The following is a 25,925-nucleotide window of genomic DNA, read 5'->3' on the forward strand; positions in this document are numbered from 1 at the left end:
CCTACACAGCTCGCTCCTACGCTCCGGTGGGTTATTGAAGACCAAGTTGCTGCGGCTCTACCAATGCAGCATCAGCAGTACCGTGTCACCGCGCCACTTACGTCGCCAAGCAGCCTCCTCGTCAACCACTCGCTGCGCTACATCAACGACCGCTACCACCCGTTCATCATCCCGTTCATCGACATGCCCCTGCGTTTGCTAATCCTTGGCGCACGCAAGACAACAGGTCCATATGTTATGCCTGCGGTATTCCCGGCCATGTTGCACGACTGTGCCGCCGCCGCATGCTGCACTCTGATGGGTATGTGCAGTCGCCTGCTTACGCCGACGTGCAACCTTTCCACGACACTTATTTTAGTCAGCAGTCGAACAGCCACCAGCCGAGCGCCCGGTCCTTACACGTCGTTCACCTTCCCCAGTTCAGGAGGCAGGAACTTCGTCGCCATCGATCTGTACAATTCCTCCATAGTCGCCTTCGAACGTCGTGGACCTTACTGCTGACGGCGTCCCTACCGTTGCGCTAATTGATACTGGAGCAGCCATGTATGTCCTAAACAAACGCCTCTCACGCTTTACAAAAAGTTACGACGCCACATCCTGGGTTTTCTCTTCGCACAGCAAGCGCCCAGCCAGTTCAGCCTTCAGCAGCATGCACAGCTATATTTGTTATTCAGGGCGTTCTCTATATTGTGGAGTTTGTACTTCTGTAAGACCCCACACGTCAGCGAACTCACCGCAATTTCCTTCTTTCCTTCCCTCCTCTCTCTCCCTGTTATCTTTGTTTCCCCCTTTCCCATTCCCCCGATGTAGGGTAGCCAACCGGACGTTGCTCTGGTTAACCTCCCTGCCTTCTACTTATCTCTTTCCTTTCCTTCGCCTTTTTTTGCTGTTCTGCAGTTCTGCGCTCACGACGTGATATTTGAGTGGGACTTTCTTTCGCGAAATAGCGACGTCATCAATTGTGCACGTGCTGAAGTTGAATTATCGCCACTGTGCGACGTGCCTCTCGTCGGCGCCACTTCTCTTCCCACTAAGCTAGTCCTTCGGGACGACATCGCCATACCGCCATACTCATCTGCCGTTGTTCCCGTCTTCTGTGGCGCTGTCTCTGAAGGCGCTGTCCTCTTTGCTCCTTCGGAATTCTTCATGACAGGCAAGGATGTTCCCCTCTCTTTCGCCACGCTTGACATTGTCTGCACTCCGCTTCCTACAGCCCTGACGGCTCTTTGCGGCGAAGCACTTGGCCGTGTTCAGCCTCTTGATGACATGTTTATAACCGACGTGCCGGGTGCTTCGTATACAGAGCTCACTGACTTCTGCGCACTTTCCACTTCAGCTCCGCCATCACCTGACTCATTCACACCTTTAATTGACGATGACCTTATTTCCGAGCAGCGCTCCCAGCTTCTTCACCTGCTTGCCCAGTTCCGTTCATCTTTTTATTTCGCTCAGCCTACTCTGGATCGCACGGCAACCGTCAGCCACCACATCGACACCGGCTCCAACGCACCATTTCGGCTGCGCTTGTGCCGCGTCTCCGCCAAGGAGCGCCAAGGAGCGGAAATGAATGATGGACAATATATTTCTCGGCCTAAAATGGAGCACGTGCTTATGCTTTCTCGACGACATCATTGTGTTCGCCCCTGATTTCAGCACGCATCTTCTTCGCCTTAGGCAAGTGTTGACGTCCTTGACCAACGCAGGCATGCAACTGAACCTGAAATAGTGCCAATTCGCCACGAATAAGCTTATGATTCTAGGTCAAGTCGTATCAGAAGACAGCATTTCCCCCGACCCATCAAAACTCCGCGCTGTGGCAGAGTTTCCCAAATGTAAGACACTCAAAGAACTCCGCGCCTTCATTGGCCTCTGCTCTTACTTCAGACGCTCTGTTCGCAATTTAGCCTCAATTATGTCACCTCTGACACAACTATTAAGTGGCGCCAGCGACCTATCCTCCTGGTCTCCTGCATGCGACACCACGTTCGTGACCTTACGCCGCCTCATGACGTATGCGCCTATGCTGCGGCACTACGACCCCACCGCCCCAACTGAACTGCATACCGATGTCAGTGGTATTGGCCTTGGCACTGTCCTTGCGCAGCGCAAGCCTGGCTACTCCGAGTACGTCGTTGCTTACGCCAGTCGTGCGCTGACCAAAGCGGAAAGCAATTACATCGTCACAGAACAAGAACACCTGGTCATTGCTTTAGCACTCGGGAAGTCGCGCCCTTATATATACGGCAGGCCTTTCAATGTGGTTACTGACCATCACGCCCTTTGTTGGTAATCCTCTTTAAAAGACCCGTCTCGATGCCTTGCCCGCTGAGCTCTGCGCATTCAAGAACACGGCATACACGTCATCTAACACTAAGGTCGAAAGCACACTGACGCTGACGCGCTATCCCGCTCTCCGCTGCCAGCCGACACGGCCTCCCTCTCAAACATTGAGGCGGTATCCTCAGTCGACATCGACACCTTCGCATCAGAACAGCGCAAGGATCCTTGGGTGGCCTCTCTTTTGGATTTCTTTTCTGGCTCGCCTGCATCTCCCATCTCTCGCTCCCTGCATCGCCAGGCTGTCCATTTTGCCCTCCGGCATAACCTCCTGTATCGACGCAACTACCAGCCCGATGGTCGCAAGTGGCTCCTGGTTATCCCTAGGACTTTGCTTTCCGACATGTGCGTGTCTTTCCATATTGACCCAGAATGTGCACAACGCAGGTGTTTTGAAGACGTATGAGCGCCTGCGGCAACGTTACTACTGGCGAGGAATGTTTACTTTTGTCCAAAAGTTTGTTCGCTCGTGCCCGCAATGCCAACGCCGCAAATCTCCGCCTCATCCCGCCCACGGTTTATTACAGCCGCTTCCGTGCCCTGCTCGTGCCTTCAACCGTGTGCGAATTGACCCGTACGGGCCGCTACCGCTAGCACCCGCTGGCAAACGATGGATTGTTGTCGCAGTTGATCACCTTACACGCTATGCTGAAACCGTTGCTCTACCTGAAGCGACCGCCAGTGACGTTGCATTCTTTCTGCTCCATCGTTTCATTCTTCGTCATGGCCAACCTCGGGAGCTGCTGAGTGATAGAGGCCGCGTGTTTTTGTCGCAGGTGGCGGAAGCTCTGCTTGCTCAATACCGCATAGTTCATCGGACCCCCACGGCATGCCATCCTCAAACTAACGGGCTTACGGAGCGTTTCAATCGCACCCTTGGTGATGTGCTCGCCATGTACGTTTTATCGGAGCATACAAACTGGGACATCATCCTCCCATTTGTCACATACGCATATAATACGGCTACACAAAGTACTACAGCCTTTTCTCCATACTTTCTTCTCTACGGTGACGATCCTTCCCATACCATCGATACTGTTTTTCTTTATACACCAGACACGTCAGGGTGCGCTCCACTTTCAGCCGTCGCCCGATATGCCGAGGAATGCCATCAATTAGCCCGAAAGTTCACCTCCTCCGACCAACAACGACAAAAAGCCAATCATGATGGTGACGCTACAAATCCGAACTTCGCTCCCGGTACACTTGTCTTGTTGTCCGTGCCTTCTACCACGCCTGGACTTGCGACAAAACTTATCTCGCAGTATGATGGACTATACCGCATCTTCGAACGCACCTCTCCGGTCAACTATGTCATACAGCCGCTCACAGCGACATCCGATAAACGCCGCCGTGGACGGGATGTTGTTCACGTTCACCGCCTGAAGCAATTCTATGACCCACTCGTCTTCACGTCGTAAGTCGCCAGGATGGCTCCACTTTTGCACCGGGGGTAATTATAATGAAGAAGACGAGCACAAAAATAAGGCCAGCAAGATCGTCTGTTCTATACCTGCAGTGCAAACAGTGGGCCAGCCGGATTGCCTGTGCTTAGCACGAGTGCGACCCGTACGGGAAACCGGCTGTTCCTGCTCTGTGTCACCTGCCTTAACGGCTACGAACAGACGCTACCATCTGAACTGTTCAATGCACCCCCTTACACTGGGCATTTCTACCTCAATCACCCTTCACGAAGAGAGGGCGTTACTTTTTATGTAAAGGAAAGTTCAACGTTGATCTGGTCCCAGATTTTTCTTTGGCAACGCCAGATTATGGACTGCTTAAAGCAAGAAAAATGGAAGAATGGTGTCAGTACTCCATAGATCTGGATCTCGTCATGTCACGCCTTTTCTAAGCTTTCTTGAAAGCCTCCTTGATTTTTATTGCTTACAAAATTTTATTACGCTTATTGTAAGGGACTTCATGGATGTGGCATGTGGTATTTCTGACTTTATGTCTATTATTTAGGCAAATGGCTTCAAGAACTTAATCAAAACCCCAAGGAGAATTACCACTTCTTCCGCTAGTATTCTTGATTTATTTATTATTGATGTTGCTTCTGTTGGTAACGGTGCTGGTACGATTGCTTGTGACATCAGTGATCACTGCGCTACATTTTCTTCATTTTCACTTCAGTCCGTTAAGCACGGATGTATGGACTGTAACCATGACGTATATTCTTATTAGTGTATTTCTCAGTAGGCTCTCAGCCTTTTTTGTGACTTTGTGCTTAATGTCGATTGGTCCCCTGTTCGTCGTTCGAGAACTGATCAATTATAGAAATTATTCATTGCTATGAAAACGAAAATCTATGAATGGTGCTTTCTATGAAAAACGAAAATTTTTCATAGGAAGCACCACGTAAGCCAAGAATACCTGCTGAACAAGTAAAGACGATAAAGCTGAAAAGAAAGCTCTTCAAACGTTTTGTTATAATGCGCGATTGTGTTTCAACCGGAATGTATTTATGTATTACCGTAATGAACTGACCAAAAAATTGCATCGATCAGAATCCGCATTTCAAAACCGTTTCTTCGATAAAAACAAGAAAAATTACTCAAATATTTTTGGAAGCGTTTGAGCGACATATTTGTAAGGGCAAATAAAGTAAATGTCGTTGGTGGCCTAATTATTGAAGGTTATGCGGTGTCCGGGCCTGATCTTCCTCCCAAAAATTCAACACATATTTAGCACGCTTTGTGCCTACCGGGTGCCCACCAGGAACGTTTAGTTACATTTCAAATGCTCCGAGTGATTCTGCAGTTTTTAATGACACGAATAATGAAGACATATTTTCTGTATTGATAAACGCTAAATCAACGTCCTCCAAATATTAGAATGGGCTAAAAGTAAAGCCAGTTCAGTTTCTTGCTGATCTCCTAGCTCCTTCTTTACTCCATAAATTCAATTGCATCTGTGGAATTATCTAAAGAAATGAAGACTGCAAAGTTTTCTGTTATCTTCAAAGGTGGTGAAAAAAATATTATATGCCATTATCGCCCCGATTCGATTCTTCTATATTCGAGTGCTATCGAAAAAATTCAACTGAGAAGAGCAGTTAGCTTTTTTGATAAATATTCTTTGATAAATAAATCCCAGTTCAGATTTCGTAATGGGAAACCATCTGAGTCTGCCTTGCGGCTACGAAAAGAAACTATTTTACTTAAACTATTTTACTTAAAGAAAACAAAAACTCATGGATTTCTCGGGCGACACTGCAGCTAAAATGAAACAGAAAAGAAAAGAAAGCATTCTTTCTCCGGAATTGGAACAAAATACAGCTTTCCTTAGTTCTCAGCTCAAAAAGCAAACGGCCATTGACAAACAGCATTATTTTTGAAAATCTTTGCCCAAATTTATATCAGAGTCTCCTGAGAAATTCTGGCGTTCGGTTTCCCCAACCTCAAAGACCCATGATCAGTTTGAAATCAAAGGTGTTCTGGTCAGTGATGCACACGAACTATCTAATGTCTTCAATGAACATTTTAAGCCGGTATTTACTAACGACAATAGCATCTTTCCAAAATTTGAAGCCTCACTGCCGCCTTTGGAGGATCTTGTCATTAGTGAGCATGGTATCTTAAGTATGCTGCTTAACCTTGAGGTAAAGAAATCACCTGGACCGGACAACATTCCTAGTGCCTTTTTGAAAAGATATGCACAATTTACATCTAAATATTTGTTTGTTTTATTTACAAGGTCCTTGTGTGAAAGTGAAATCCCAAGAGACTGGGGGACTGCCAGAGTGAAACCGCTTCACAAATGTGGAGACAAGCGATTGATCAAGAACTACCGCCCAATTTCGCTAACATCGACTGCTTGTAAACTACTTGAGCACATAATTCACAATCAGATATCAAACTTCCTCGAAGCTAACAATTTCTTTACTAAATATAAGCATGGATTCAGGAGGGGTTACTCAACTTGTACACAGCTAGTAGAAACTATACATGATTTTTCCTCTTCAATTAACAATGGAACACAGATTGACGCCGTATTTATGGATTTCTTGAAAGCTTTTGACAGGGCCACTCGCGAAAAGTTAACTTATAAGTTAGACACAATACTTCATATCAAACAACTAGCAAAGTGGATTTCAGCCTACCTTTTAGACAGGGAACAATTCGCTGTTTTTAACAATCATTGTTCTGAGAAGCTTACGGTTCACTCTGGCGTCCCTCAGGGCCCTGTTCTTGGGCCTCTATTGTTTTTAATATATAATAATGATACTGTGCGGGCTTTCAAAAAAGAGCACTTCTTGCTCTGAAAAAGTTTTTAGAGGACACCAACATTTTGGAAAAATATTAAGTATTGGATAATCCGAATACGCTAAATGAGTTCCATAAACGTGGTTGTTCGTGGTTGGTTTATGTGGTGATCGCAACTTTAACGCTTTATGTATATTTCTGCCCTGCACTTGGAGTGTATTACAAGTGTTGTGTGTTTTGGCTGTTCAGAACGTCGGACTTTATATATGCGTGCGTGGAGTGAACTAATGCACAGAACTTTGCGACTCATGTACTGTTGGACTGTATATATTTTATTGATCCGGTGTTCTACTGAATGTTATATTTAGTGTCACTATTTGCCCTTTTTACGCAAATTTGTTTCGTCTGACAAGTGACAAGGAGTAGCCGGTGCCACCAGATAAAGGCGCCAACCTCTCTTAACATTCACTTCAATAAAAAAAATGATATTGTGTCTAACATTCCTGTGAATATTGGGCTTTACGTTGATTGTGTAATTTATACAGAAGTAAGAAGTGTCTCAGATTAAATACTACTAAAAAGCGCGTTCAAAAATTTCTGCATAGTGTGAATCATGGCAAATGGCCATTAATTTTGAAAAAGCTGTATTGATGAGGATTACTCACAAAAAGACTGCATTACCGTTTGATTACAGTATTAATGATGTGACACTTGCAGAAATAACAGAATATAAATATCTTGTGCTCTGGGTCACTAACAAACTCAGCTGGAACAAACATATTGATTTCAAAACATGTAACGCTTTTCGTAAATTGATTTTCTTAAGACGGGCATTGCGGTTATCCACTCCATCTGTCCACCTCCTGTCCACCAAATGTATTGTCTTGCCTACCTTAGATTATGCTGCTACCATTTGGGACCCATTCACTAAGACTAGCATAAACAAAGTAGAGAGGGTTCACGGGAAGGCTGCTCGATACATATATAATAATTACTGACGTACATCGATAACACATCTTTTAATCAAAGCTGGTCTGCCGACAATAAATGAGCGAAATCGTTCTGCAAGACTTAAATTCATGTACCAATTAATTAAAGGGCACAACAGAACTGAACTCACCCATTTAGATCATTTTTCGTCTGGGTATGCGACCGGACAATGATATCAGCTAACTTTAACTCCTTTTCGCATCTGTAATAAGTGTTCTAAATACTCATTTCTTCCACGAACTATTACCGATTGGAATAACCTCACTAACAATGAAGTGCTGCAACCGTCACTGACGTTATTCGCTCAACATATTTCCTAGTCTGTGTCACTGCATTTCATCACTTTACTGTTCTATTGTATATTTTATTTTTTACTGTTTCATATCTTGTTCAAATGTATACTGGCTGCAGAGCTTCAACCTGCACCCTTATTTCTTTTGTTTACATTTTGCCGTTTTTGTGAAACTGCCTAATTCTTTTTCCCACCCTGCTATAATCCCGATACCGGGATTGCAGTATCAATAAATAAATAAATAAAGAAATATTGACATGAAATAATTATTCATAACAGTCGACGTGGAAAAAAATTTGTAATTTAAGTTCGAAAAGTACGGCATACGTGGCTCTTGGCTTGCTATGTTTGGCTCATACTTAAGTCAACACCACCAAGCAGCCTCTGTTGACGGTAAATTATCGGCTCCGCAGCCAATTAATTGTACCGCTCCCCAAGATAGCCTTCTCGGCCTTATTCTTTTTAATGTAATAATTATATCATTTATGCTACTTGCGATCTAAAATTCGTTCTTTATACCGACGTTACGACCATCTTTTTTTAGCGGCGGCACCCCCGACATGCTTACCGGCAGAAGCTACGCGATTTTTGAATGATTGAGTGAGTGGTGAAAGGCAAATGAACTGCACTCAAATACTAAAACAAAGCCAATGCTTCTTCACTCGACGAGTAAATTGTGCAGTCACTCCTAGGGATCAATTTGTGCTTTACAATAGAAATCGAATAGATATAACTGAACGTGGTGAATAACTTGGAGCTGTTTGTGACTCCTGAATCAGATGGAAAATCATACAGCTCCCATTAAAAAAAAGCTATGTTAGTCAGTTGGGTATTTTTCGAGAAGTCAATTTCACTTTCCTACTCGACAACTATCCCGCTTTTTTTCAATCTTGTTATTTACTGACGTTTGGTCTGGGCCACGACATCAAAAACTAACCTTAACAGACTTCTTGTATTGAAAAAAAAGCAGTGCGGCATATTTCTGGTATTCTGCACAGAACACACACTAGCAATTTTTTTTCACTATAATATTCACTACTTTTGACTATCGGCTACTCCATTATATTAGGTTTTTACCATTTGCAGTGGCTGAGTTTCTGAATATCCTGCTGTCATAACGTTAAAGGTTAAAGTTATTTGTATGTGCCAAAACTTAGGCTGTTTTCAAGCCATAACGAACTATGGTAATGAAGCTGCGCAATTGTTGATTATTATTATTATTATTATTATTTGTTTTCAACACATATACACATATACACAGGTATTAGGAAAGGGAAAGCAAGGGTAAGCTGGCAACTGCCACCGGAAGGGGCACAACGCCTGCCTACTCTTCTGAAGGGAGGTGAGAGCAACACAGAAATAGAAGATAGGAAGGAGGGGAGGAAAAAGGAATGAAGAAAGGAGAGCAACAGGACACTGCAACAGGACAAATCTAATGACTAAAGTAGAACTCAGCATCCGGAATAAAAGTGACGCCGCGTCGAACAGCCTCCACAATTATCAACCACATCCATGGCTAGTTCGCTATGCGGCTGATTGTGTTCTCCACGATGAGACGCCAAGTAAAGCTGCACGTAATCACTGTTTCACCGTTAGTCGCTTCACGATATACACTATAAGGTGTTTGAACCCACCACCTCCCATCTTCGAAGGAAGAAGCGTTAGGGTACAGTACTGATCACACACAGTAGGGCCGGTCACTGAAGGTCACGCTACTACCGAATGTTCAATGTTCAATGTTCATGCTACAAACGTGAACCTAAGTTAGTTAGTTTTATAAAGGTTAGTAGGGCGCGATGGGCATGATCACGTTTAGATGCACAGCCACTGGGGTATAAACATTCGTCGAGTGTCGCACACCGCAGGCCAAGGAGATGATAGTTTCTCACTAGCGACATGCGCTGCGCACTGAAAGCGGGACACTCAAATATAAGGTGCTGAAGTGTCTCGTAGCAGCCACAAGACGTACACAATGGACTTTCCGCACGCCCTTCTCTGTATAAACGTTCGTGCACGTTCACGCAACCAACCCTTAGTTTGAGCAGTTGTGCTCTAGCGCGACGAGGCAAGCCTCGACCACGAACACGGGGCGGGAACGTTCCATTTGCGACGCGCTGATCTGGATGCTGCTTGAGTAGGTGGCGACGAATCAGCAGACGAGCGTCATCAAGCTTGCACAAAATTTCTGGGCAGTCACAGTTGTTATGAACGCAACTTGAAGCGAGCCGATCAGCCTCTTCATTTCCGGTGATTCCTACGTGTGAAGGTATCCATTGAGCAACGAGAGATACCCCACGTGATGTAATTTTGCTCGCAGAGTCATTAATGCTGCGCACAAGTGGACAATCAAGCTCACTGCGTTGTAACCTGCTAAGGGCAGCACGGGAGTCCGTAAAGATGACGACCTTCGATGTAATTAACTCCTCTAGCACGTATTTCAATGCAACATTAATCGCTGCTAGTTCCGCAGTTGTTGACGAAGTTGGATGAGGTATCTGAAAGATACGTCGTACTTGAGTTGAAGGGCAGTAAAAAGCTGCACAGGCGCCTTGACCATCGTTGTGTACAGATGCATCTGTGAAAACTTGAAGATAATCTGGAAACTTTTCGAACAAGTGTGATTGAGCCAATTGGAATATTGCCGAAACAACCATATCAGACTTTTTGTGCATGCCATGGATTGTGAGGAAAATGGGGAATACATGTGTCGTGATACCTTTTGGGGGCGGAGACGTATCTGAAGCAGCATGTTCCGAAATGGTAGTGATATCCATAAATAATGCCGCCATTTTTCCCATGCGAGATAATGGGCGGTGAATCAGACGATCAAGGAGCGATTGACCATTCGATGCGCGGTGCAGACGCTCAATATGATATAGAGCTCTCTGATCTGCTTGCAGCCTCAGGGGTGACTGATGCGCTTCAGTAATGCAATAGATTGGCCTCACGAGGTAATCCAAGCATTAGTCGAAGGGCAACGCGATCATCTCGCTCCAGTTGGGCCATCAAACTAGGTGGTATGTTCAAAACTGGTAATGCGTACAGTATGCCTGAGAGTACAGATGACTGGTACACCTGAAGAGCCGTTGTTTGGTCGCAATCAGCACCTCGAGCAGTCAAGGCGGCCACATACTTAAGAAGGGAGTGCGATTTGCGTCATACAGATTTAACGGCAGGACGCCAAGAGATGCGATCATCCACAATTAACCCCAAATAACGGTGTTGTCGCACCCAGTTTATAGGCGTTTCGTCAAGATAGAGTCGGCTCATTGTTCGACGAGCGCGTTGTTTAGGGTGATATGCTATTGCAGCCGACTTAGCAGGTGATATGAGCAGGCCAACTTCACCGAAGTACTGCTAAGTAGCGTTGAGAGCTCTTTGCAAGCGTGCACGAAGCCGTGGACCAAGGTGCGAAGGGCCGCTTATCCACAGAGCAATGTCAACTGCGTAGACAGCTATGCTCACAGGGAAGTCAGTGACTTGGAAGCGCGGAGAGTACCGCGTTAAACAAAAGCGGCGATACATACGAAACCAATAAAAGTAATTTATTTACCCCGCACTTTAAAAATGTAAGCGATATTTTGTAATGTGCAGTATATAGGCTTTTTCGTTTTGTGTAAACTCTTATCCATAGACTTCTAGATTATTTCATTCATAGTCGCCGACTAGGGGGGGGGGGCTCCGGAGCCCGAGCCCTCTCCGGAGTTTTCCGAGGGGGGCTGAACTCCCACCCACACACACACGCAAAGTCTGTGTATGTGTTTACGAGAGTTTTGCCACCGACATCAATAGCGGTTTCTTCTGACTTCCCTCTGCCTCTTCACCTAACATTTTATTGAGGCTAACAGCTTACTCCATCATTGTTGCCGCGGGCGTGCACGACTTTTAATTCGTATTTTTCATTTCTTTCTGCAAATCCTGACAATAGGATGAAAAGCACATTAGAAGCATCAGCGGTGGCTGGCTCATCCGTATTTTCTCACTTCAATATTGTTTTCAATTTCCACTCCAAACACCATACACAAATACAATATAGTTTATATATATATATATATATACGCAAGGCAAAGTTTATTTTATTTTTAAGGACAACGAGGTATTCAATAAACAATTATTACTAAAATTTTGAATAGCTTTTGCCTACAAGAAGAATATGTAGCTGTGTGTTCACCTGGCTTCAAAATGATTGGTGTGCTTTTGTGACCGTGAAAATAAAACCTGCAGACGTCAGTGACTCCTTCGGCAGAATCTTTTATTAAGGGCGTGTAAAATGCACGTGAAAGGTATGCGTTTCAGTATTACTTCTCTTTCCAGTTCAGTTCAGTTCAGTTTATTGTCCTTAATGACACCCAGAGGGGGTATTACATAAGGCGTGGATTTAACATAAGTTCCACATTTGGTACACTTCACTACTTATATTCAAAGTGATCAGTCACACGCTGCAGGAACAAAGACAGGCAAGTGATGCTAACAATGTCAGCAGGAAGGCCGTTCCAGTCTTTAGCTGCTCGAGGAATGAACGAGGCGGAAAAATGAGTGGTTCGGGCGCGCGGGCGTGCGACTTGCTGCAGATGAATGGCGCCGTGAGAGATGCGTGCCGCAGGAACGATGTATGGCGCATGACGAAGGGTACTGAAAAAGAACTTGAGATACAGCTCAAGACTAGCAATGCGTCGGCGATTAAATGGTAGTGTTAGTCCAGATTGTGTTTTAAGTGCGGCAATACTGACATCATATGAATATTGTGAGTAAATGAACCTAGTAGCGCGATTCTGAACCGATTCAAGTGAGGTGATAAGATATATTTGGTGCAGGCTCCAGATGGCAGATGCATATTTGCCCGAACAAGGGACTTGTAGGCAAGCAGTTTTACGTTTTGAGGTGCCTGGTGGAGATTACGTTTTAAAAAACCTAGTGTTTTATTGACAGATGATATGATGTTAGAAATATGTTTATGCCAAGACAGATCATTGCATACAGTGACACCTAAGTATTTATCGGGCTCTGCTAAATCAAGAGGCATGCTTCTAATTTGGTAGGGAAATACCAGGGGATTACTGCTGCGAGTGAAACACATAATTTTACATTTTTTACAGTTACATTAACCAATCGTCAAACCATGTTTGTATGTTGGCGAGGTCTTTCTGCAGGGCTGTTTGATTGCAGGTGTTACGTACAGCGCGATAAGTGACACAATCATCGGCGAACATTCGGATATTACGGGACACATATGAAGGTAGGTCATTATTATATATTAAAAATAATAGAGGGCCAGGAACCGATCCTTGAGGGACGCCTGATGTTACTGGCGCAGAGTTATATGAGTGATTAGTTATAATGAAAGATTGGGAGCGGTTGCTAAAAAATTAAATAATTCAATTCAAAACATCAGGATGCAAATTAAGTCTTGTAAGTTTCAATAATAGACGTTGATGAGGAACTTTATCGAAGGCCTTAGAGAAATCCAGGAAAGCTGCGTTTGTCTGCATGTTACTGTCAAGGTTAGTGTGAACATCGAGCAGGAAAATTCACGGGAGAAACATTTGCGGTATCCGTGCTGGGCGGGATGGAAAAAGTGATTCAAGTCAAGAAAACTCATGATAAGAGAGCAGATGACATGTTCCATGATTTTGCAGGGGACGCTTGTTAGGGAGATGGGGTGGTAGTTAAGAGGCGAGTTTCTGTTACCTGATTTGTGCACTGGAACGACCTTCCCAATTTTCCAGTCATTTGGAATGAAACCTGAAGAAAGAGGCTGGGTAAATATGGAAGACAAATATGCTGCAGAAATAAGCTTAGTATTTTTTAAAATTTTTGAGTTTTTTCTCGTCCATGCCGGAAGATGATGAACACTTGCTTTTGTCAATGATCGCACAAATACCGTCTACATTGAAAGTAATGGCTGGCATTGACGAGTTTATACTAAGCGATGACGAAACTGGAGGCGCATTAGATTCGTTTGTAGAAACAGAAGCGAACAATTAACAGTTCTAACAACTCATGAAAAAAAGGGAAAACTCTTTTATAGGTAACATTTATTAAGTATGGACACATCGTCACTTGCACGCAGAGGCTATAAACATACAGGGTGTCCCAATTAACTATGATGACCAATATTTAAAAAAATGTGCAATTGCGTTACTCGATGAAAACCTAGTGCATATTGTTTCCAGAACAGTGTAGTAGCCGCCAGTAATTTATGGTTACTGAGACTTATTTATTTATTAGTAAATATTGATCTAACTCCAGAGGTACTATCCTAATTATAAAAGTGCCAATAAGGCATTTTAGGCACAGCCAAGGAATTTTTAACTGCGGCATTTTCAGCGACGAACTAATTGCGTACTAACTTTTTCCGACTGATAAGTAAACCGCGCGAAATATGAAAATACCACGTGGCTGCGCTCTCTCCCGCGACATAACGTAGCGCCCTCGAACAGGCTCCTTCTGAGTTAGCCAGGACGAAATAAAGAAAAACTTGGTGATCGAGCTAGTGCGTTATCTGCCGCGCCCCGGCCGAAGTAACGCGTCGCGTTTTGTGTTAGCTGGAAAAAAGCCCGTGATAGCGGCTGTCTCAGCGCAAAGTGCACGAACGGTTCTTCTTTTATTTTTTATGCCACAAATACTATCGGTACAAAAGCGAATTGACAACGTCACTGCAAAGGTTTAAACGTGCGTTTTGTTTCGTCCCAGTCATATATTTTTCTAATGAGCAGAAGGTAAATATGATCCTTCCCTTGGGATCTGCAAATGGCAACAAGAGGAAGACCGCAAATATATATGAGTCATGGAAGTGTGGCGGTATACCAAACGCATCAACTATTATCAGAAAGCTGTTTACAGTGCGCAAATTAGTGTATTTAATGATAGTTATCTTCACATGTACGCGTTCACATATCATAATATTGTAAGGGCAAATGGTTCACTCTTACTGGAAAAGTACCCGCCGTGGTTGCTCAGTGGCTATGGTGTGGGGCTGCTGAGCACGAGGTCGCGGGATCGAATCCCGGCCATGGCGGCCGCATTTCGATGGGGGCGAAATGCGAAAACACCCGTGTACTTAGATTCAGGTGCACGTTAAAGAACCCCAGGTGATCAAAATTTCCGGAGTCTTCCACTACGGCGTGCCTCATAATCAGAAAGTGGTTTTGGCATGTAAAACCCCATAAATTATTTTTTTTACTGGAAAAGTTCATATCTGCGTGTTTGGCATGTATTTTTTATAGAGGTGACGCTTGTACATTTGTATGAAAACCAAGTGGCATTTAACGAATCCCACAACCTATGATCCAGTTCTTTTATTGTTAAGCAAGAGGACATGTGCATTCACCAACTATCTGCAATGCAACACGGCCTGCTATAGATGGTTGTTGTATGGGCGGGAATTGTACAATAACGGAACGACGACTATGTTTTTCCATCCAAGGCACAGTATTTGCTGTGCGCGTTTAAAATCGGTGAATATAAATTCACTCTGTCTAGCACCTCTAACTAGATTGTGCCTAATTTCTAACAGCTGCGATCAAACCAACCGGAAGAACACTAGCGTGAGTGTAATTTTTGCACACTTACAATATTTCAGCAAACATGAACATTATATTGTCACGCAGACGTGACGGCTAATAATACAGCTCTCAAACTGTGAATACAGTAACTTTTTATGGGGCGAACTTGTGCCCATGAAAGTAAGTTACACTCAAAGCACAGCAACAGCGCCAAACACGGTCGGCGATCGTCTAAATTCGATCTGCCGGCCAAGTGCGCCGGCTTTTATACACGAGTCGTCGAAAGTTCCACAGTAATCGCTGGTGCCCGCGTGTCTTCCAGAGAGTTCTACACAATTCGCGTCGCACATTCAATTAGATTACACAAGCTTCGGTCACAACAGAACCATCGATAATATTCGAGAAACTTCCGATACATGCGGGCGCGTCACGCGCTGAAAGACAACATTCGTTAGACGGTGAAAGGCGCTCATCCGAAAGGGATAGGCAAGCCCACATGCCTGTCAATACAACTCGGTTGCCAGAACAATAAGAATTAGAAATAAAATAGAAAAAAACGTTTTCGTATTTCTTTATCCTTTAATTATCGAAGTAATATATCTAAACCATCCTTTTAATGACTGTGCCAAATCCAGCACAACAGAAAAGTTATGAAACGCTAGCTAATGACTCACCGTGTTGAGGTACCGTTCAAATTCGGGTGTCGTCAATGCAAAGTGTACGCTTGCCTGAAACAAAACAGAAAAGAAAACGGCAGAATGTTTATAAACTGAGAATGCTACTTTAAAGCCTATTTAAGCGGTAGGAAGAGTGCTATTTCCTTTGCGCAGTTAGACGTCCAGCGATGCATGCAAGTGCTTTATTTGTATGGCAAATAGCCCCACTAGAATTAATGCGGCTTCAACGACATCCCCTCACAACAAAAGTGAGGAAAGTGAACAGAACATTTGCTGGCAATTGAGTTTATTATATGAATTACAGCGACTCATTAGAAGGCCATTTCACTCCTGCCACCCGTGCGTGGGCATACAAAGCCTGTCAGAAGAGGTGAGGCACTAGAAATGTGGATCTTACGACACACAAAAACATAGAACTCACGCTGACTCATATCTACCACTAAAATAGCGCACTTCGTGATCGCACAAAGTAATGAAACGATACCTAGTTGATGTGGCGCCACATTTTATCCTTTAAAACGCTTTGGCTGTTTCAGGTGTCGTTTTTACCTATGTTTTAAATCATCTTTGTTATTTCTAAAATTGGGGAACACAAATTTTCATGTCTTCTAGGGGAAAGAGATGTTTGTTGAAAAGGGCTGCTGGCACAAACATTGCTATACGCCGTTGCGACTGCGGGTACGATGGTCTAACCACGACAGCTCGACGACAACGAAATGAGAACAACGGGCTGACGAGAAGCGTACGATGATGACATCATGATGACGACGGCATGACTAGAGTCAGATGTTGAAAGTGTATTGACCACGATGGAACGACCGCGACGCCATCGCGACGGTGGTATGACAACGAATGCATGACGATGACGCAGTGATGACGACTTTATGATGGCGACGCAATGATGACGGTGGCGTGATAACGGTATGAGGACAATAGGATGATGAGTGTGTCACAGTGATGGTGTTACGACGACTTTATTACAGCGATTGCATGACGATGATGATGTGATGACGACGGCATGGCGTGGGCCTGATGAAGAAGCTGAGTGACAGCGATAGAACTACCACGATAGCATGACGATGGTATGACAACAAAGCATGGTGACTGTATGATGGCAATGGCGGGACGACGACGTCATGAAGAGCGCGGGATGACAGGTAGAATGGTTGAATGAAGACAACGTGAGGATCACGACGGTATATTATTTTGCAAATGCATGATATCGACTGTCTTGCGATGACGCGATTACGACGGGTCATAATACCGATTGAGTGACAAGAGCATGATTAAGATGCAAAATAGAATGAAGTCGAATGACGCAAGAAGGCTATTTACCGCTACAATATGGCGTTACGGAAATGATGATGTGGTAGAGGAACAGCGTGAAGATGATGACCTCACAACAATTGTATGACGAGGACTCTGACGAGAATGGCGAAACGAGGGCCGGATGCAAAATTAGAATGACTACAATGGGATGACCGCAACTGCATCACGACAATGACATGACAACAAATGCATTTCAAGGAAACAATGATGACAATGGCGTGGCAACAGTGAGGACAATAGCGGGACGACAACGTGACGACGATGGTATGACGAGAGTCGGAGGACGAAGCCGGGCTGATGACGATGGCATAACCACTGCGCGATGACGACGACTCTTTACAACAGATCCATGATAGCTACTGTATAATGACGACACAATGAGAATGATAGCGTAACAACGTCCTCATAATTATGATTAAATGACAACGGTATAAAAACAGTAGACTAGCGAAGAAGAATTGAAGTCGATGTAACACCGAAGGCCGTATGATGACGAGGCATGACAGCAATGCGGCGAGGTTGCGGAAGTGGTGACGATAAGATAACAATGTGACGATTACGACATGACGACACTAGTATGGCGATGGCTGTTCAGAACGATGGTGGGATGATGACGGCATACGAGATTCGGATGCCCAAGTTGGGATTATGAAGATGGAGGTACCTCGATGGCATGGCGACAGTCGGATGAAAGGACATCGCTGCAACGACCATGACAGCATCACCGTCACAAGTGAATACGTGTTGTAGACAACTTTGGCCAGAGTCGGTGTAGATGGCGTAACGATGATTGTATAATGAGAATCAGAACACGAAGCTGTACCGACAACGACGGAATGACCGCTTCGGCATCACGACCACGTGCACACGCGCTGTGGCTATCATCTATCTAGCTAGCAAGATAGATAGATAGATAGATAGATAGATAGATAGATAGATAGATAGATAGATAGATAGATAGATAGATAGATAGATAGATAGATAGATAGATAGATAGATAGATAGATAGATAGAATGAAACCGGCCTAAGTAGCTAGAGAATGTTAATTGCATTGTTAATTATCCTGCTGTCTTCAACACTAATAAAAGCGAGTTGATATTCTAACGTTCTCAATGTTAACACGTTTTTCTGTAATAAAATTTCACATTATGACTATTTGTTTATTGGAAGTAAAAATGGGCGCATCGGAAAGAACCGTCCATTTGTTCGCATACTGGATAGTATTGGATAGCACGAGTGATTGGGGCTCAGAAGGAAACGTCCGACTCCCTGAGCCACCTACAGTGGTTCCTACCATGCATCTTCTCGCGTTTTATGAACTATACTATATGACTACCATAATGAAATTTGTCACACGTTATCTCAAATTTTATGTTTGGTTGCACATGCCAAGAACATATAAATTACTTAAAAGCACGCAGAAAATGTTCGTGTTTACGAATGCCATTCTTTTCGAAGACCGAATCGATTTGCCATCTTGGTGCACCAGCGCACTTTGAAAAAAGGCGTTCACACACGCACGAATGCTGAAGACATACAGAGGCGCTGAGCATGCCATCTTCATTCATGTTTGTTTGAACGGCTTTTATCCAAATGCGCTGCTGCACCAAAATCATGGATCACCAACTAGCGCATCAGTACCTGATACCTAATAAGAAATCGAATACGGCAATATTGAATGTGTTACTCGAAATGTCTCAGCATTCGCACAACCCTAAAAGCAGCACCACAGCTCCTTTCCGCCCCGCCCCGCCCCCCGCGAATAGATATTTAGGAACAGAAGAACAGACAGAGAGACTAAGTGCCCGGGCCTACTATTCCTCTGCACACCTCGAATGTGTTAATATATATATATATATATATATATATATATATATATATATATATATATATATATATATCTGGTTGGGTACGTCAGCTGCCGCGGATCGGCGGTGCCTTTTCACAAGCAAAAGGCGCACTTTCAGCGCTCATACTGCTGAATTTGTCGCTGAAGTCAGAGCTATCTAGTTGGAAAAAGCTCGACAACCTCCCCGTGTCTTCAGGAGATATCGCCAGCTTCGCTTTTCGGGCGTTACCGTCACACTCTAAAGCAGTTGCACCCTTTGAGGTGTATATTTGCCACACAACAATAATCGTCATCTGTCTTGTCCACATTACCTTTCTTTAACGCGGCGAGCCCGGTACTTTCTTGTAACGAACGGCATGCGCGCTATCAGCATGACATATCATTTCCGACAGGAAAGTAACGAGCGCAGCACTTTCGAGAGAGGAAATGCGGGCAAGACAGATGACGATTATCGTTGTGTGGCAAGTATACACTCCAAAGGGTGTAAACCTTTCTTAGAGTGCACGTGTGCTACGCGTTTAGCACGCGTTCTGCGTGTTTACATTACGGTAGTCAAGGATATGGCGCCATCGACTCACAGCGACGTCCCACGAAGCAGTCAGCCGATTCGGTTTCGGTACCTCATTTATGGGTTATATAAAATTATTTATAAGTTTCTGAGCAAACTGAACCACCCTGCCGATGACAAGGCTGTCATTGCCATTTAAAAATTGCGATATCGTAATATGGTCAAAAACATTGAGAGGACGCTTAAGCTTCGCCTTTAAGAGTGGAACGCGCTAGCATTCAAAGATCCCCGACTGCTTTTCCCGCTTCCTGACAAATGCAGCTTATGTAACTGTAATGTTTACCGGGAAACTCGGCAGCAAGCGCTTTACTCGAAGGCCAGCTTTCTGGTAGAAACGCAGCCTCTTGCGTGCCCCGATCTCCTGTTACTGTTTCGCACTTCTAATTTTTCATTCTGAGAAGATCTAACATAGAAGATATGCACTGTCGGTGTTTCTATTACATTACATTGGTTTGTGAGCTGTTATTCTCACAATTCCAAGGAATAACCTTATAAAGAAGGAAAGACAATGTATGAGCAACTTTGGTGATAGAAGAATGGTTGGGTATGCGTGGTTCGGAATTATCTTTGCCGAAACGATGGTCGACGCTGGACGCCGGACTTTCTGTGACACGAGGCCCTTAACGTTATCTCGTGGAAACGCCGGAGCTGCTCTTTAAGGAACCCCAGGTGGTAAAAATCAAACTCGATTCCCCCGCAATGGCGTGCATTATAATGACATCGGCCTTTTGGACGCAAAAAGCCAGAAATTGTTTTTGCGTATATTTCCAATGAAACGAGAAAACAGCTATGCCAGGAGAAAATGCCTGAGGTCCCCTACGCTTCATTATTATATTCGCTTGCAACACAGCTTAACCACCTTTCGAAACTAGGAAACAATATTTCCCAATTTCCTTCTTGTTGATTTCATGTTTCTCCCGGCACTTGCTGCTTTGTCATCTTTTTCAGTGTTATGATTTCGACTGTCACTTATGGTCGTCTTGTTTATAGGTTATAAAAATTGAGCTCACTAAGTAGGCCTCTGAAGTTGGAGCTTTATTGCTAACACATCACTCGCTAATACATCTGTTCTCAATACTACACTTGCATTCTTTTTTACCTATGCTGTTAGTATCTAAGAGAGCCAGCAGTCAGTGCAATGCAAGCACATAAGTTTTGCACTCGAAAAATTCTGTTGATGTCACTCACAAAAATTATTCCAACTTTAGCCATTGCAGCGGCCATAAGGATCCAGTTGAAGGTGTTGGGGGACCATATCAACAAGGTGTCTCCCTTGCAGAAACCGAGAGACAGCAGGCCTCGGGCTACTCGATCAACCTTTTCACTCGTAAGAAAAAAAAAGACATAAAAGTTCATCAGCCAGTTGGCTACCAAAGCCTGCTAACCACCCGGCGCAACAACACAGTCCACATTGTTGGTTTATAAACTTATAAACCGGACGGTGGACGAGCAATATACACCAGAATCGATTAACAATGTTGCCTTGGATCGCAGAACTTGTGAACAGCAGCTGAGGTTGGGATGTTTTGTATTTTTGGTATTTTGTATTTAACGAAAATTTGGGAAATGCACTCCCGCAAGTGAAAAAAATCATCGGTATGGAGGACTCTGCAGCGTGCATAATACATCGTACCCAGAGGAATAAATGTTTCTGTCAAGAATAGGGCCCTATAACGTAAAACTACTCCAATCTGTCTTTATTCTAATCTTATGACGTCATATTTTCGTAATCATGCGATCGCACGTGCTATTGTCTGACCATGCCAATAAAACGCTCTCCTCATTTACGGGAGGTCGCTTTGTTTGCTCTCAAAGCAAACAAAGTGACCGGCGTCGGGAATTGACGCAGTTCTCCTTGCTTAGCTTTCGTTGGCTGGCAGAAAATTGCGGCAGCTTCCACCGAAACGCTTAAAATGCCACTGAAATGGATCCTCAGCTAAGAAAAGTTGGCTAAGCGACGTCGTGTACGTGCTGGAAGGGCTCGACAATGTGATACTGTCACGCAAAAATGTTTATTTTGCACAAGTAAATAAATTTCTCCCGGCAGCTCCGAGTAGCCAGTGCCAGGGCGATCGGCGGGCAGCCATGTTCTATTCATTCCCGAACGGCGCAGTCTCCGGCTGTTCCGAAAAATGTCTATATTATCCGGCATAATAATAGAACTTAATTGCATACACGTCACTCTGACGTGAGGAGTTTTCGAGGTTTTGTGACGTCACGTGACCGTCAGGGGAACTGTGCGCAGCCCGAAAGATTTGACCAATAATGGAAGCCTGGTGGTGAAAAAGGTGTACAAACTAAAATAATTATTTTCTTTTGTTCGGTCTAATCAAGCATAATGAGTGTGTATACATCATGGGAAATAAGAACTTTTCGTGAGTTTCCTGATGCCGCGTGACAGACAAGCGAAATGGTGGTAGCCAAAAAAAAAAAATCACCACTCACGGAGGTCTGATTACAGAAAGAGAATAGAAGAGTCGGGAATAGCTTTATGTTACAGCGCCCTGGTAATCGATAATGTTTCGAATTTTATGAGTTGAAGAGAGAACTAGTACATCAGACAACAAAACGTTGTGCTCAAGTACATGATATATTCTATTTCATTATACAGAGTATTCGAAGTAAACTCTCCAATTTTAGCAAAAACGTTTTCTGGTTACGTGGTTTGTGGTTTGTGTGCTTTGGCAGGTGCATTTTTTTTAGACAAATTACAGCCACCAAAGCTATACCTAACAAACTTTCTCCAATAAATTTATTTCCTTTCACGATTATAATATGCCTTTATATTTTGAGACGGCTTCAATTCGTTCGACTCTCCTGTGGCACTTCCAATCTTCCGACGCATTCATTATCAAATCTGACACTCAATCAGCTAATTTCGCAATCAGTGCGGTGTATCTCGAACGATCGTGCAGACCCCTTGTAACGTAAGCAGATCTTGCGCAATTAGAACGATTTTTTATGGAAATTACTTTTATTTTTACTTTGAAGACGCTGTATAATGGTTCGTCACAATTGTATTGTGCAGTTTACAGCGTCAGCTTTTCTTTCGGGGTAATGCAAATGTTCTTGGGTAGATACACTGTCTTTAGTGACCAGCGTCTTTGCAAACACTTTAACATATTGCACATAAATATTCTCAATCCACTTGCTCACGAGCTCTTGAAAGGCCTTCAGATGCTTAGAAGGAAAAGAAAGATATATTTGTTGTTATGTAACAAGTTTTCAATGCTAGCATTGTGCTCGTCTTAAATACTGTCACGAGTTGTTAGCTTCGTATATGACAGTGATCGCTTTCTTTAAGATATCGCTGTTATCCTTCTATCGCCAGGCATTTTCCGCGCTTCATGTATCTGTAATTTCGTGTAGGTTGCCTCTGTAGGGATGGCAGACGCGGCGTTTGTATTTGGATATGTCACGTGTGAAACATTCTTCCTCAACGCTTGATCTTCCGAGCACCAGCGATTTCTCTAGAACTGGGTGATGCCTCTTGTTGCCCCTTCATCCCTTGCCCCTTCTGATGCCCCTTCAGTGACGCTTACTGAAAAAGAGATAGCTTTTCTGAAGAGATAGGGAGGTGGTGATGTCACGTTGGGCCATTCATGGTTGCATCTATTTAAAGTTCTGTTTCTTCAAAAAACATTTAGTTGGAAGTAGCGCCTTGTCTGTCGTACATGTGTTCTTTCGTCCGCGTATTCGTAGCGCTCATTTCATCAAGTATGCATAACCAACTCACCCACATCAAGCTTCTACTACTCTTAATGTAGCCGACAGACGTGAGCAGTTGTAGGCATGACTGCCGCTACCATTGTCAGTCTAATGTCGCCTTGCTTCCTGAACAAGAGTTTGTCCAAAGTAAACGTGACTCATTTGTTAATGTGACAGCAATTACATGACCACTCCAGGCACATTTCCGCCATCAGCGTCATCATGGCCGTAAGGTTCCGTAAAAAAGTCGAAGCGCGATAGCATCGTGGCCACGTGCCGTGCGAGTGAAGGCGTGCAAATGTGAGCGGACGATGCTGCCTAGATCTCGCGCGCGCAAGGGAGGAAGGCAGGGATGAAATGCGCCGTCTTCCATTGCGTGGGACAGAGTGCGCCGAGTGCTGAGAACTTCGTGTGTGCTGTGTTCTCATCGCCTAGTTCGCGTTGAAGTGACAAGCAGCAAGATGGCCAATTTACGTGCTGCTGCTGCCGCGCTTCTTCACGCCAGCGTCTTGACAGCGAGTGTACGCGGTCATCGAGTGAGACGTGTTCTGGTTTGCTTGTGCGAACGTGACACCATGGTTGTTAATTTAGTTCGTAAGCGAATGTTTACAAGTTTACACGACCAACAGAACTAGTATCCGTACTTCGCATACCTGTCTAATTATTTGCTATCCCAATCGATGCTTCGCCTTTCGGTTGAAACTACGACTTTTTATCGATATACTGCTAGTGTTTTTGCTTTCTTACCGTCATTAGACCGCGAGAAAATAAATAGAAAGCTGTAATTATCTCTTACGCCTGTCTTAAGTGCAGATTCACCAAACCAGACGAGAGGGGTGCCAAACGTTTTGTGGAGTTAGCATGCTCAGTATACTCCAGGCATGGTATCGTGTCTGCCTGCTCGTATATATATATATATATATATATATATATATATATATATATATATATACAGCCGTTTTCTCGCCAACTTGGGTCACTGGGTAGCCTATGGACTAGTGTAAGGGCATGGAAATGCTTCGGTTAAAGGGTTCGATCGGCAACCAGTGACCGTGTCGAGGGTTTAGGCAATAAAGAACTAAATAAATGTTAGTGAAAATAAGCTCGCAAACATAAGTAACTGTTTAGAACGACAGAAAGCTGAGCTAGTTGGTAAGGATTCATTATGCAAAAAAAGAGGTGAGGCATGCAGACAGGACGCAAGAGTAGAGAAGTGGACAACACGAACGCCCACTATCAACTGAAGGGAGCACTGAGGCGAAAAAAGAAGGAAGACACAAAACTCATCTCCGCATGCTCAGGAATGGTATCACCCCGTGTCAGTCGGGTACATGTGTCGGTCAACGTGAGAGATAACTGTTGAGGCACTTAAGCTCTTGCTCATGTAACGTAATCGAAGGCTGACTCACGCACGCACTTCCACCGTTACAGATATGCCATGCCTCTACCAAAAGACGCGCATATTCATTCTTATGCCTGTACAATATCCCCCATTCATCTAACTCTGGTGTGCAGGTAAAATCTTGGCAATGTAGGGAAAGATTAGGAGACAATCCACCGGTTAACGACATTTTATGTTCGATTAGCCTCTGATTGATACACCGCCCCGTTCGCCCTACGTAGAACTGGCCACAGCGAAGGGGAATCTTATAAACCACACCCATACGACTGTCAGTAAACCTGTTGTTCTTATTGTGCTTCACTGGTCCAATATCTTTTCTTTTTTTGCCTTTTACCTCCTCCTTTTTCCTTTGCACGGCAGCGCATATCTTACCTAGCTTATTGAGAGCAGTGGAAGCAACATTAACATCATATCTACTTGCAAGTTTTTTAAGCCTGTGCGACACTGAATGAATGTATGGAATAGCCACTACTCCTTTTTTTGCTATTACTGGTTTCTGTAATCACGTCCGTCCCCCTCGAAACCGACCTCTTTAGGCGCTCAGCCACAGTGGCCACTGCTACACTAGGATAACTTGCTTCTAATAGGCTCCGGAGCTACGCATTAAAACGGGCGCTCACTTTGTGCATGCAAGATCTGGTGAGAGAAGACTTAAAGCACGTCATGGCAATTCCGATTTTTTACTACATTGGAATGCTTCGATTGAAAGTTTAGCAGCGGCTTCAATGATCTTGGGAAGTACTGGCAACAAACGTGATTTTGTACGAAGACCAAGAAAATGTCCAGAAACTGAATTACGCGTCGCTGAGGAAATTCCTTGGTAAACTTTAATCCTCCTCCATAAAGCTTGAATTGCTCACTTACTGAGGTAGCAGCGGAATGGAATTCTTCCCTATTGCAGAAAATCAGGTAATCATCAACGTAATGAAATATCTTGAGAACGCTATCACCTAAGGCTTTTTCTAAGCAGCTGTCAACCTTACTCAGGTAAATATTGCTAAGAATAGGGGCAACCTTTAAGCCAATAGAAATGCCTGATTTCTGCAGAAAAACGCCGTC

At 44.1% G+C, this 25,925-nt stretch overlaps 1 protein-coding gene across 3 annotated transcripts in view; it reads right to left on the reverse strand.

The window, feature by feature from the left end:
* Nucleotides 1-25,925, reverse strand: part of LOC135896884 (medium-chain acyl-CoA ligase ACSF2, mitochondrial-like) — a 539,079-nt gene that overhangs the window by 483,727 nt on the left and 29,427 nt on the right. For 2 of the 3 annotated variants that reach the window (XM_070522596.1, XM_070522597.1), the window contains exon 2: nt 16,007-16,060. In XM_070522596.1, the coding sequence (XP_070378697.1) occupies nt 16,007-16,060 (54 nt within the window). Of the gene's footprint in view, nt 1-16,006; nt 16,061-20,944; nt 21,081-25,925 lie in introns of all 3 variants that reach the window. The other variant, XM_070522598.1, reaches the window with a different exon arrangement.

This window comes from Dermacentor albipictus, chromosome 7, assembly GCF_038994185.2.
Source record: "Dermacentor albipictus isolate Rhodes 1998 colony chromosome 7, USDA_Dalb.pri_finalv2, whole genome shotgun sequence".
NCBI classification, from domain to species: Eukaryota; Metazoa; Arthropoda; class Arachnida; order Ixodida; family Ixodidae; genus Dermacentor; species Dermacentor albipictus.